The sequence below is a fragment of the Pipistrellus kuhlii genome, unplaced genomic scaffold (assembly GCF_014108245.1).
Source record: "Pipistrellus kuhlii isolate mPipKuh1 unplaced genomic scaffold, mPipKuh1.p scaffold_m20_p_12, whole genome shotgun sequence".
NCBI classification, from domain to species: domain Eukaryota; kingdom Metazoa; phylum Chordata; class Mammalia; order Chiroptera; family Vespertilionidae; genus Pipistrellus; species Pipistrellus kuhlii.
Window position 1 is genome coordinate 17372697 of NW_023425427.1, and position 11832 is coordinate 17384528.

Below are 11832 nucleotides of genomic sequence, written 5' to 3' on the forward strand. Positions count from 1 at the left end.
TGTGAACACCTAATTTGTGTAGTTTATTAATAGTTCTACTCACACAGAACCCCAGTCACTAAACTTACTTCTACTCTCCTTTGTCCCACTATCACTATTTGATTCCTACCTGAAGAGTATTCTTTAGTCCTCACCCCAAATTTCTCTCTCCCCAGGCTGCTTACCTGGTTGGTGTCTCTGACCCCAACAGCCAAGCTGGACAGCAAGGGCTGGTGGAGCCCACACAGTTTGCCCGTGCAAACCAGGCAATTCAGATGGCCTGTCAGAGTTTGGGGGAGCCTGGCTGTACCCAAGCCCAGGTAACTCAAAGGAACAGGTACCATGGGCAAGTCTGGGAAAGGATACTGAGCCGGGATGGACTGGCCCCCCGGGGAAAGGGGAGATGTAGGGCATGTGGCGAAGGAGTGGGCGGAGAGCCATCTCTCAGCTTCCGCACACAGCTTCTCTTTGGGTAACTGTTTTTTCCTGCCTCATTCCTCATCATTGTTTCAGTTACTGCTGAGTTCACAATTACTCTGTAGATGCTTGAACTTACTCTCCTACGGACTTCCTCCATTAGTCTTCCTGTCTTTTATTTCCCCCTCCCTCACACCCTGTTCATCTTTGGGTATCTCTGTCTTCCACATCTTTCCTAATTAGACTTCCAAAGGTATTAACTCTCATCCCCGAACCCAAAGCGGCTCCTCCCTGAGTGTGCGCCCTCATCATGGCTCTTCCACGTGTCTGTCTCCTCAGGTGCTCTCTGCAGCTACCATTGTGGCCAAACACACCTCGGCGCTATGCAACAGCTGCCGCCTGGCTTCTGCTCGAACCGCCAATCCTACCGCCAAGCGCCAGTTTGTCCAATCAGCCAAGGAGGTGGCCAACAGCACAGCCAATCTTGTCAAGACCATCAAGGTTCAGTTTGAATTCTCAGCCTTTCCCTGACCTGTCCAGTCTTCTCTCCCCAGAGTCCCCCCGCCATCATCCCCCCAGGCCTTTACCAGATCCCTTCTTCCTGAGCCCAAGCCCTTTCCTGTTCTTACTGGTCATCACCCGCCTGTCCCCACACCTTTAAGCCCAGGAGGGAGCCCTGGGCTTCACCTCCTTAGCCTGTAATCCGTCCTGAGGGTCTCTCTGCCACCCACTCGCAGGCGCTAGACGGGGCCTTCACGGACGAGAACCGTGCCCAGTGCCAAGCAGCCACAGCCCCTCTGCTGGAGGCTGTGGACAATCTGAGTGCCTTTGCCTCCAACCCTGAGTTTGCCAGCATTCCTGCCCAGATCAGCCCTGAGGTGAGGCAGCGTGAAGGGAGGACTGATGGGCCAGCTGCCACCTCATCTCCTTGGGCATCATGAGACTCACCTCCCTCCGCCTCCTCTCCCCAGGGCCGGGCTGCCATGGAGCCCATTGTGATCTCCGCCAAGACCATGTTGGAGAGCGCCGGGGGGCTGATCCAGACAGCTCGAGCGCTGGCAGTGAACCCCCGGGACCCTCCGCGCTGGTCGGTGCTGGCTGGCCACTCCCGGACCGTCTCGGACTCCATCAAGAAGCTCATTACAAGCATGAGGTATTGAGGGATGGAGAAGCGGTGTGTGGGGGGACGTGCACTGTGGCAGAACGCAGGGGGTAGGTGCTGAGGTGCAGTTCGATGGGATAGTGTCAGGGACGCCTGCTGTCGGGGTCAGAGGATACGGGGAGAGACAGGCTAGCTTTGTTTTAGGGGACATTCTTGGTGGTAGAGCCGGTGATGTGTCTGCAGGGACAAGGCTCCAGGGCAGCTGGAGTGTGAGGCGGCCATCGCAGCTCTGAACAGCTGTCTGCGGGACCTCGACCAGGCTTCCCTCGCCGCAGTCAGCCAGCAGCTCGCTCCGCGCGAGGGCATCTCTCAGGAGGTAAGGAGGAAAGCGGGTATGTGACAGGTTGTGTCTGAGAAGAGAGAGGACAGCCTTGAAGACGGGGATTCAGGAATGGGCTTCACTGAGACCCCCAAGAGGCCGCAACATGCCACGGGGAGTCGGTTTGGTGTGGAAGGAGGAAGTGTGAGGTCTGTGTGAGCAGAGGGTCCTAGTCCAGGCCCCAGGCTAACGTCCGCTTCCTCTCCAGGCCTTGCACACTCAGATGCTCACTGCAGTGCAGGAAATCTCCCACCTTATCGAGCCACTGGCCAGCGCTGCCCGGGCGGAAGCCTCCCAGCTGGGACACAAGGTATCTGGGGAGGCACGTGGGCGTTCCGGGGGGAAGGTGGAAGAGGGCGCCTGGCCCAGCTGACCACCACCCCAACCCCCGGCCTCAGGTGTCTCAGATGGCGCAGTACTTTGAGCCCCTCACCCTGGCTGCAGTGGGCGCTGCCTCCAAGACCCTGAGCCACCCACAGCAGATGGCACTCCTGGACCAGACTAAAACCTTGGCAGAGTCTGCCCTGCAGTTGCTGTACACAGCCAAGGAGGCTGGCGGCAACCCCAAGGTATTGAGGGCTGGGAGGGAGGGGCTGCTGGTTAGTGGTTAAAGAAGCAGGAACAGGACCGCCCTCCACTCACTCCCTCCAACCCACAGCAAGCAGCTCACACCCAGGAAGCCCTGGAGGAGGCCGTGCAGATGATGACAGAGGCTGTAGAGGACCTGACAACAACCCTCAATGAGGCAGCCAGCGCTGCTGGGGTCGTTGGCGGCATGGTGGACTCCATCAGCCAGGCCATCAACCAGGTTAGCGTCTTGGGATGCCTGTGGGCACGGAGGCTACCCTGGGCGCAGGGGCAGAGACCCTGACAATCTCCCCCCTTCCCTCATTCTCCCCCTCAGCTAGATGAAGGACCAATGGGTGAACCAGAAGGCTCCTTCGTGGATTACCAGACAACTATGGTGCGGACCGCCAAAGCCATTGCTGTCACCGTTCAAGAGATGGTGAGTTTGGAAGGGTATAATTGGTCTGCCCTCGGGGAGCTGAGTTTGGCCATAACTTCGCCCTTCCCATTATTACCAGGTAACTAAGTCCAACACCAACCCTGAGGAGCTGGGCCCTCTTGCTAACCAGCTGACCAGTGACTACGGACGTCTGGCCTTACAGGCCAAGCCTGCAGCAGTTGCTGCTGAAAACGAAGAGGTAAACATGGAAGCAGCTGTGACCTTCCTCCTGCTCCTCAGAGAGCCCAGCGGCAGGTCCATTGTCCCCGTCATGCAGCCTTCGTGGCTGTCGCACCCACAGCTCCTCTAGTCTTCCATAGAAGGGGGAACGCACCCTCAGGGCCAGTCCCCTAAAGAGCCGTCAGAGCTTTGTGTGGGGACAGGTTCAGAGCCTTCAGGTGCAGGGATGAGGGAGGCAGCCTGGGATGTAGGATTTCCCAGTCTGCTGCCGCTGCCTCTGTCAGCCCTCTGCTGGGCCTCTGGCTGCTGCTCTGTTCTGCTACAAGTCTGCATGCCCTTCTCCGTTCCTTGTGGCAGAGCCATGAAGCCCTTCCTTCCCTAAGCTCCTGGCTTTCCAAGAAAGCTAGTAATTGGAGCTCAGCAAGACACACCTAATCCCCACCCCAAAACCCTCCACAACCACAAACAGGCCACGTTGTAATCCACGGCCCTGTGATTTCAAATGCCCCAGCATAAAGTGCTTCTCCACTCCTCTTCACTGCTTAGCACCGTCCTCACCAGCCGGCACCCACACGCTATTATTACCCATGTGTAGGAGGTGACCTCCTGTCGAAAGGATATGAAACAGGAAAAGTCTGTGCCGCGACGCATGTTCTCTTAAGTACTTGGTGACTCTTCCAAGCACAGTGGACATGTCTGTGCCTCTGGCCAAACCCATCTCCCTTTTCCATCTGCTCACAGATAGGTGCCCACATCAAGCACCGGGTACAGGAGCTGGGGCACGGCTGTTCTGCTCTGGTCACCAAGGCAGGCGCCCTGCAGTGCAGCCCCAGTGACGACTACACCAAAAAGGAGCTCATCGAGTGTGCCCGGAGAGTCTCGGAAAAGGTGACAGCGCTCCTCCATGCAGATTGGGGACTGGCCTTTCCCAGCCCTCTCCTCTGTGCCTTCTCCCAGTGACCTACCGCAGTCACCATCTGACGCCCCTCTCCTAGGTCTCCCACGTGCTGGCTGCACTCCAAGCCGGGAACCGTGGCACCCAGGCCTGCATCACAGCGGCCAGTGCTGTGTCCGGCATCATTGCCGACCTGGACACCACCATCATGTTTGCTACGGCCGGCACGCTCAATCGCGAGGGTGCGGAAACGTTTGCTGACCACCGGTGAGGAGGGAGTGGGGTCTCCGGGAGGAAAGGTGGGATGAGGCCTGAAGAGGCTCGAGGGCAGGGGACCTGGGGAGACCTGACTGGCCTGGGCCTCCCTCAGGGAGGGCATTCTGAAGACTGCAAAGATGCTGGTGGAGGACACCAAGGTCCTGGTGCAGAATGCCGCCGGGAGCCAGGAGAAGCTGGCACAGGCCGCCCAGTCCTCTGTGTCCACCATCACCCGCCTCGCTGATGTGGTCAAGCTGGGTGCAGCCAGCCTGGGAGCCGAGGACCCTGAGACCCAGGTATTCACCTAACACCCCTAATTCTGGTCAGATTCATTCCCGTTCCCCCTTTTCCTCCCACAGACCAGAGCCTCTGTTCTCCCCGCAGGTGGTGCTGATCAACGCAGTGAAAGATGTGGCCAAGGCCCTGGGAGACCTCATCAGTGCGACAAAGGCTGCGGCCGGCAAAGTCGGGGATGACCCTGCTGTGTGGCAGCTCAAGAACTCTGCCAAGGTTGGAGACAATGAGCACAACCTCAGGAGAGGGAACGGATCAAAGTGCTTCCTCCTGTTCCTTCAAATGATCCCCTCCCCACTCCTCTGCCACCCCTAGGTGATGGTGACCAATGTGACATCGCTGCTCAAGACCGTGAAAGCCGTGGAAGATGAGGCGACCAAAGGCACCCGGGCCCTGGAGGCCACCACAGAGCACATACGGCAGGAACTGGCGGTGAGCACGCGGCTGGGGCTGCAGGGCCTCGAGTCGGAGAGGGATCGTGCCAGACTGAGGCTGTACCTCACATGTGTTCACAGAAACGTAAACAGTCACACACGTTCCCCTCGCTCCTCGCCAAACTTCTCAAGTGAGCTACACGCAGGGCTTCCCCTCCTCACCTTTGTGCTCCTCAGCATTTTACAGCTGTCTTCTCTCACCGCCGTCCCCCTACTTCCTCCCGGCACAGTGGCCCGTTTGCTGCCTCTGAGTGTGGTAATGAGCCTCTCTTTAAAATCCTTCCTTCCTTTGGCTTTCGGGACGCTAGTTTTTCTCTCGCTCTGACATCTCCTCTGTAGTCGTCATTGCATCACCTTCAACCTAGCGAACGAAGAGGCCATCCCCACATTGTACAGACAGCCTTCTTCCTCTGTTCTTGGCAAATCCAGCCGCTTTCATTATTGTTCTCTCAGAAGCTGACTTTCAGTTCTGAGGTTAGTTATGTTCAACGGCCTGTTTGACATTGGCCCTGGGACGCAGTGCCTTCCAGCCAGCTCTTCTTCCCGACATGCTACCGGTACTTCCTTCCTGATGATGGTGGTAACAACCTCCCGGGCATAAAGATTCCTGTCATCTTTGACTTCACTGCCTTACTCACCATATCAGGCCATTGCCAAGTCCTTCCAACCACCCTTCTCCGTTCTTTCCTCTCCGGTCCCAGTCAGCACTCACTCGGCTTTCTACTCGCCCTCCCTCACTGGGTCTGCCAAATCAGTTCTCAGGAGCTCCCTGCCTTTATTCTCTGGCAGTTTCACCTCTCCTACTCACCTTTCTCACTTCTGAACTCATCCTTCTGATACTGTTTCCATCTCTAATTGGAGTTGTCCAAATGGAAACGTTTCCCTTTCTGCCTCCCAGACCTGATGATTCCCTTGTCCTTCCCATCTCAGGGAATGTCACCTGTTAGTAACTTAGTTCCTAAAGCCAGAAACCCAGCTTTAATGCTTTTTCTCTTGTTCCCCACGTCGAAGCCCGTTAGCAAGTCTTGTTAATGCTCCCTCCAGATCTCATTGTCTCTTTTCCTCATCTCTGCCACCACCACCTCATCCAAACCATCATCAGTCCTTAGCTATATTTTATTTTATTTTTTTCAGGCTTAAATCATCACTTTGGTCCTTAGTTATATTTATGCTATAGCCTCAATCTCATCGCCCTGCTTCTTTACTCACCCCTCCACACACACACACACACACACACACACATTCATTTTCTCTGCACAGCAGTCAGAACTCTCTTTTAAAATATAAATTTATCGTGTCACTTTTCTAAAGGTGACTTTACGAAAGGTGACTGACGCCTTTAGTCACCTCCCTGCTTCTGTGGCAGATTCTCGCTCCTTACTCTCCATGGCCACCCCCGGCTCCTGCTCACTTCCCCGAGCCCAGCCTGCCCCTCTCTTCTGTTCTGCACCCCACTTCCACGCCAGGCCCTTGTGCTTGCTGCTGTTTGAACACTTGGCTCCCTTCAATCCTTCAGGCTTCAGCTTCAATGTCTGCTCTTTAGAGAGGCCTTCCCTGATCATCTATCTGCAATAGGACCTCTTTTGTTTTGTTTTTAAATCATATTTCTTAAAAATATGCTTTTATTGATTTCAGAGAAGGGAGAGGGAGAGAGAAATAGAAACATCAGTGATGAGAAAGAAGCGTCAAGCGGCTGCCTCCTGCAGGCCCCACACTGGGGATCAAGCCGGCAACCCGGACATGAGCCCTCACCAGAAATGGAACTGTGACCTCCTGGTTCTTAGGTCAATGCTCAACCGCTGAGCCACACTGGCCAGGCAGAACCTCATTTTTATTTCTCATCACAGCATCCACCTCCTTTCCTTCACAACCAAAATCAGTCTTTAGCATTTCTGCTTATTTACTTTTTCATCTGTATCCAGAACTAGAATATAAGCTGCACAATAATAAGGACCTTGTCTATCTTTTTCCCCATTGCATCCCTAGCACCTCACACAGAATCTGCCACCTAGCTGATCTTTAATAATTGTTGGAGGGACACATACATCAAAATATTTCTTATTACTTTTACATATTATGTAAAATTTAAGTTCTTTTGTCTGATATTCAAGGCCCCAACACCCTTTTCTCCACCATCTATATAGTCTAGACCAGCAGTTGCCAACCGGTGGTGATCTGAGGACCACTGGTGGTCCATGAGGTCCGCTGGTCTAGAACAAGCCTGAATACCGTCCCGCTTGATATCCTGGGTATTCACATGCTACCATTTGCCTAAAATACTCTTTTGTCAGAGAAAAGGGGGCCTTTGAGATAGGTTCAAGGGGTTTGCCTGGGACAAACTGCCACTGCCCATTTCTGCTCTGGTTGTAAGCCTCATGGGGTTCCTTAAAGTTTAGTAGATGCATGCCTGTGGGGGGAAGGAAGGAGGGGGAAGGAGCTGGCACGCTCTGTACACCTCTGGACCTGTATCTCTTAAGACCCCAGTTCCTTCTTGCCCTCCCTCAACCACTCACCCCTTCAAGGCTTCTCTGTAGTTTAGGAATAAAACCCACCTCAAAAGCTGTTTCCTTAATTTCAAGCAAAACCCCCCCCCCCATCATTCCAGTCAGAAATGATGACAGCTGCCTGCTATTATATTAGCTATGAAAGTGTGAACTTCTCCCCAGGACTTGACCTACAATAAATACTCAGCGATGCTTGTTGAGTGAACTCAGGGATGAATGAACCAGATTACCTAAGTGGTATGTTACAGTCTCACTGTAAAGTTTTTTTTCTTCTTCTGTTCCAACAGGTCTTCTGTTCCCCAGAGCCTCCTGCCAAGACCTCTACCCCAGAAGATTTCATCCGAATGACCAAGGGTATCACCATGGCAACAGCCAAAGCTGTTGCTGCTGGCAACTCCTGTCGCCAGGAGGATGTCATTGCCACAGCCAATCTGAGTCGCCGTGCTATTGCAGATATGCTTCGGGCATGCAAGGTAGTAACCCTGGCAGTGAGACAGCTTTAGGGCAGAGCATGGTAGGGGAGAAACTACAGGGGTTTGGGGGGCCTGAAGCTCTTTGGGATCCTAAAGTTACTATATTACTCCGTGGTATAGGAAGCAGCTTACCACCCAGAAGTGGCCCCTGATGTGCGGCTCCGAGCCCTGCATTACGGCCGGGAATGTGCCAATGGCTACCTGGAACTGCTGGACCATGTGCTCCTGGTAAGGAGGATGTTTCCCTCTCCTCCCTCCAGCTTCCTGAGTGCACAGCCCTCTCGCCATAAGTCTCAGACCCAGCTCTCTAACACACCTCCTCCCACCCCCTCATCCTGTTTCCCAAACCTGTTCTTATTTCCAAACCTCCATCCCACTGGGACCCCATCATTCTTAGCATCTTTGGTTCTCCCACTCACCTCTTTTTTTTTCCTCCTTATCTCCTTTGTTCCCATCTGATTTCCTCCTCCTCTACCTTCGTCATCTCTTCTTTCTCCTCATTTCATCATTCTCCTTGCTCCTTGCCAGCCGGTAAGTGACATAGGCTGTGTGGTGTTGGAGGGCTGAGGTATGGAGTGATTTAGGGATGGCGTCGGGAGGCCATGGTCTGCCCCGTTTTTAGGTCGGAGAAGAAGCTAAAACCTGATGCTCTCTGCTCCCTGTCCCTTTCTTCCCCAGACCCTGCAGAAGCAAAGCCCAGAACTGAAGCAGCAGCTGACGGGACACTCCAAGCGTGTAGCTGGTTCAGTCACTGAGCTCATTCAGGCTGCTGAGGCCATGAAAGGTGAGGGGTGACCAGGGGCAGGGAGGAAAGGGACACCTTGGTCACGGGAGATCCTTGCTTCCCAGTTGGACTGCTCTGCACTAGCTTCTGCCACTAGTCCCCAGAGGTACCAGGGGCCTGGCGACGCTAACCGTGTTGCCCTGTGCCACTGACCTCCCTTCTCTGGCTTAGCCCCTTCCAACCCCCTTCATCCCTCCAGGAACGGAGTGGGTGGACCCAGAGGACCCCACGGTCATTGCTGAGAATGAGCTGCTGGGAGCTGCAGCCGCCATTGAGGCTGCAGCAAAGAAGCTGGAGCAGCTGAAGCCCCGGGCCAAACCCAAGGTCAGTCCCGCTCCCTCCCTCTGCTACCCTCCTGACACCATAACGTCCCCACGTCGGCCCCCTCTGACTTTGCATCTCTCTCGGAAACCTTTGTCTCCATTGCAGGAGGCGGATGAGTCCTTGAACTTTGAGGAGCAGATACTGGAAGCTGCCAAGTCCATTGCAGCAGCCACCAGTGCCCTGGTAAAGGCCGCGTCAGCTGCCCAGAGGGAACTGGTAGCCCAAGGGAAGGTAGGTACACGGATACCTGGAAGCGTAGGGATGGCGGCAGCTTTGTAACGGGAGGCTTGTAAGCATGGAGAGCACAGGTCTCAGCAGGCTCTCCTCCTTCCCCCACAGGTGGGCGCCATTCCCGCCAACGCACTGGATGATGGGCAGTGGTCCCAGGGCCTCATTTCTGCGGTGAGTGTACAACACCCGCTAGGTCTCTCTGAGCTGGGGAGACCTGACAAGGCTAGAGAGAGGGGTGGACCAGGGCAAGAGGCACAGTTTGATCCTATCTCCTCCCTTTAGGCTCGGATGGTGGCCGCAGCCACCAACAACCTATGCGAGGCAGCCAATGCGGCCGTACAAGGCCACGCCAGCCAGGAGAAGCTCATCTCGTCAGCCAAGCAGGTGGCCGCCTCCACAGCCCAGCTCCTCGTGGCCTGCAAGGTCAAGGCTGACCAGGACTCGGAGGCAATGAAACGGCTCCAGGTGAGGAACCCTAACCCATCCCATTGTACCTTGGGCCGTGCTGCTTCAAATTGCACCCCCAAGACGTGCTTTTCTGTGGAGGGCCTCTCGGTGGGGAACACTCCCTGAATTCTCAACCTCATGCCGCCCAGATTGCCGGCAATGCAGTGAAGCGAGCCTCGGACAACCTGGTGAAGGCAGCACAGAAGGCAGCGGCCTTCGAGGACCAGGAGAACGAGACGGTGGTGGTGAAAGAGAAGATGGTCGGGGGCATTGCCCAGGTGAGCTCTGCCCCGGGCGCTCGGAGGGACACCGTCCGCAGGGCAGTCACGTGGCCCGTGCTGGCCCCAGCTGCCCTGTTCCCCGCGGCACGTACCCGCTGAACTGAGTTCCTGATCTCCGCCCCTCAGATCATCGCTGCCCAGGAAGAGATGCTCCGGAAGGAACGGGAGCTGGAAGAGGCGCGGAAGAAGCTGGCCCAGATCCGACAGCAGCAGTACAAGTTCCTGCCCTCAGAGCTTCGGGATGAGCACTAACGCAGCCGCTTCTATTTAACGCAGACCCAACCCAGAGACTGTGCCTGCCACTACCAAAGCCTTCTGGGCTGTCGGGCCCAGCCTGCCCAACCCCAGCACTCCCCAAAGTGCCTGCCAAACCCCAGGCCCGGCCCTGCCTGGTCCTGCTGCACATCCCCCGTCCCCTCCCAACTCCAAGTGCCTTCGTGCCCTAAGGCCCCCAAGTGCCTGCCGCTCCCCAGAGTATTAACGCTCTAAGAGTATTATTAACGCTGCTGTACCTCAATCTGAACCTGCCAGGGCCCCAGCCCGTTCCACCCTGCCAGCAGCTTCTGGCAAGTCCCCATAGCCTCAGCTCTACTCGTCCTTTTTTATACTGTCCTCCTCCTCCTTGCACCCCCAGCTACCTATGGGGGCTGTGGGGCCAGAAGCCTCAAACAGGTCATGCTCCAATAAAGGTGATTCTGCCTGCGACTCTGCCTGGCTTCATGAGGAGATGGGAGTTTGGGATTGAGATAAGAGAATGGGATTGAGTTCTGCCACCAGCTTGATATGACTCAGGAAGGGAGTGGGACAGACTTTGGCGATCAGCCTCCTCCTTGCACCCAGATCCCTAAAGTCATCCTAGTCGGGAAGCTGTCCCTGAGAAGTCCCCTATTTCACTGGCCAGCGCCTATGCCTCCCCAAGTGTCTATGTCTGCTGTGGCGGGGACAGCAGCTGCCACTGTGCTTCGTGGCTACCAGGGACACTATCCTTCTTAACTGCTCGGAGTATGTGAGCAAATCCAGCCTTGGCCAAATCTGAATTTTCAAAAGCTAAAAATAATAAGCCTATAAAATACAAGTATCTGAGCCTGAGAATTATAGTCACAGATTGGGTTGAGGCATTTAACAAGCAAAAAAATTCCAACAGGGCTGCCTTAGGTAGGTTCTGTTGACTGGCTTGGGCACTTCTAGCCCCTCTGAGGTCTTGTCCTCCTGCCTAGGTTAGAACACCAGGAGAAAAGGATCTGAAAAAGCCTGACCCAGGCGTGAGGCTGTCTGGTTCGGAGCAGAGCGCCCCTAGTGGCCAGGCCCGTGCTGGTAGCCCTGTCCCAGCTGCCTGCTGATCTGGAGGTTCAGTGGAGGAGGTGGGCTGGGAGGAGGGAGGTGAGAGGTGGCTGCTTCCACTTCCTTCTGCTTTCGCCCCCTCTGCCCGCACTGCCTGGACTATCTGGCAGGTCCAGTAGAAGTGCCACTGTTCTCATGCATGATCCTTGAACCAACCCTGTTGCCCAATATGTTCCCTTTCTTCTCCTTCCAAACAGAACACAAACACCACTCATCTGCTGCTCCTCGGGGCCCCTCTCACCTTCCTGAGGCCATGGCATCTTCTCCCACCCCATTAGAGTGGGTATAAAGAAGACAGAATCACTTTGTCCTCCCCAGGACAGCCCATTAGGGAAGGTGCCAACTTCCTACCCTTGCTCCTGTCACCTGTGATTAATTCATTCAATATTTACTAAGCCATGCCCGTGCTAAGCACTGGAAAACAGAGATGTATTATCACCTCCCTGACGCAGGGGACTGGCAACTCCAGGACACACTGCTGTGGCCCTCTAAGCCCAGATTCA

At 55.3% G+C, this 11832-nt stretch overlaps 1 protein-coding gene across 2 annotated transcripts in view; it reads left to right on the plus strand.

The window, feature by feature from the left end:
- Positions 1 to 10693, plus strand: part of TLN1 (talin 1) — a 30486-nt gene extending 19793 nt beyond the window's left edge. For both annotated transcript variants that reach the window (XM_036433354.2, XM_045580011.1), the window contains 24 exons: positions 156 to 299; positions 736 to 897; positions 1134 to 1274; positions 1368 to 1549; positions 1742 to 1874; positions 2086 to 2187; positions 2276 to 2446; positions 2536 to 2685; positions 2782 to 2883; positions 2963 to 3082; positions 3805 to 3951; positions 4059 to 4225; positions 4329 to 4512; positions 4601 to 4726; positions 4826 to 4942; positions 7736 to 7921; positions 8042 to 8149; positions 8600 to 8705; positions 8905 to 9029; positions 9135 to 9260; positions 9369 to 9431; positions 9543 to 9725; positions 9857 to 9985; positions 10115 to 10693. In XM_036433354.2, the coding sequence (XP_036289247.1) occupies positions 156 to 299; positions 736 to 897; positions 1134 to 1274; positions 1368 to 1549; positions 1742 to 1874; positions 2086 to 2187; positions 2276 to 2446; positions 2536 to 2685; positions 2782 to 2883; positions 2963 to 3082; positions 3805 to 3951; positions 4059 to 4225; positions 4329 to 4512; positions 4601 to 4726; positions 4826 to 4942; positions 7736 to 7921; positions 8042 to 8149; positions 8600 to 8705; positions 8905 to 9029; positions 9135 to 9260; positions 9369 to 9431; positions 9543 to 9725; positions 9857 to 9985; positions 10115 to 10240 (3300 nt within the window). In that variant the 3' untranslated portion in view covers positions 10241 to 10693. The remainder of the gene's footprint in view (positions 1 to 155; positions 300 to 735; positions 898 to 1133; positions 1275 to 1367; positions 1550 to 1741; positions 1875 to 2085; positions 2188 to 2275; positions 2447 to 2535; positions 2686 to 2781; positions 2884 to 2962; positions 3083 to 3804; positions 3952 to 4058; positions 4226 to 4328; positions 4513 to 4600; positions 4727 to 4825; positions 4943 to 7735; positions 7922 to 8041; positions 8150 to 8599; positions 8706 to 8904; positions 9030 to 9134; positions 9261 to 9368; positions 9432 to 9542; positions 9726 to 9856; positions 9986 to 10114) is intronic.
- Positions 10694 to 11832: the final 1139 nt, after the last annotated feature.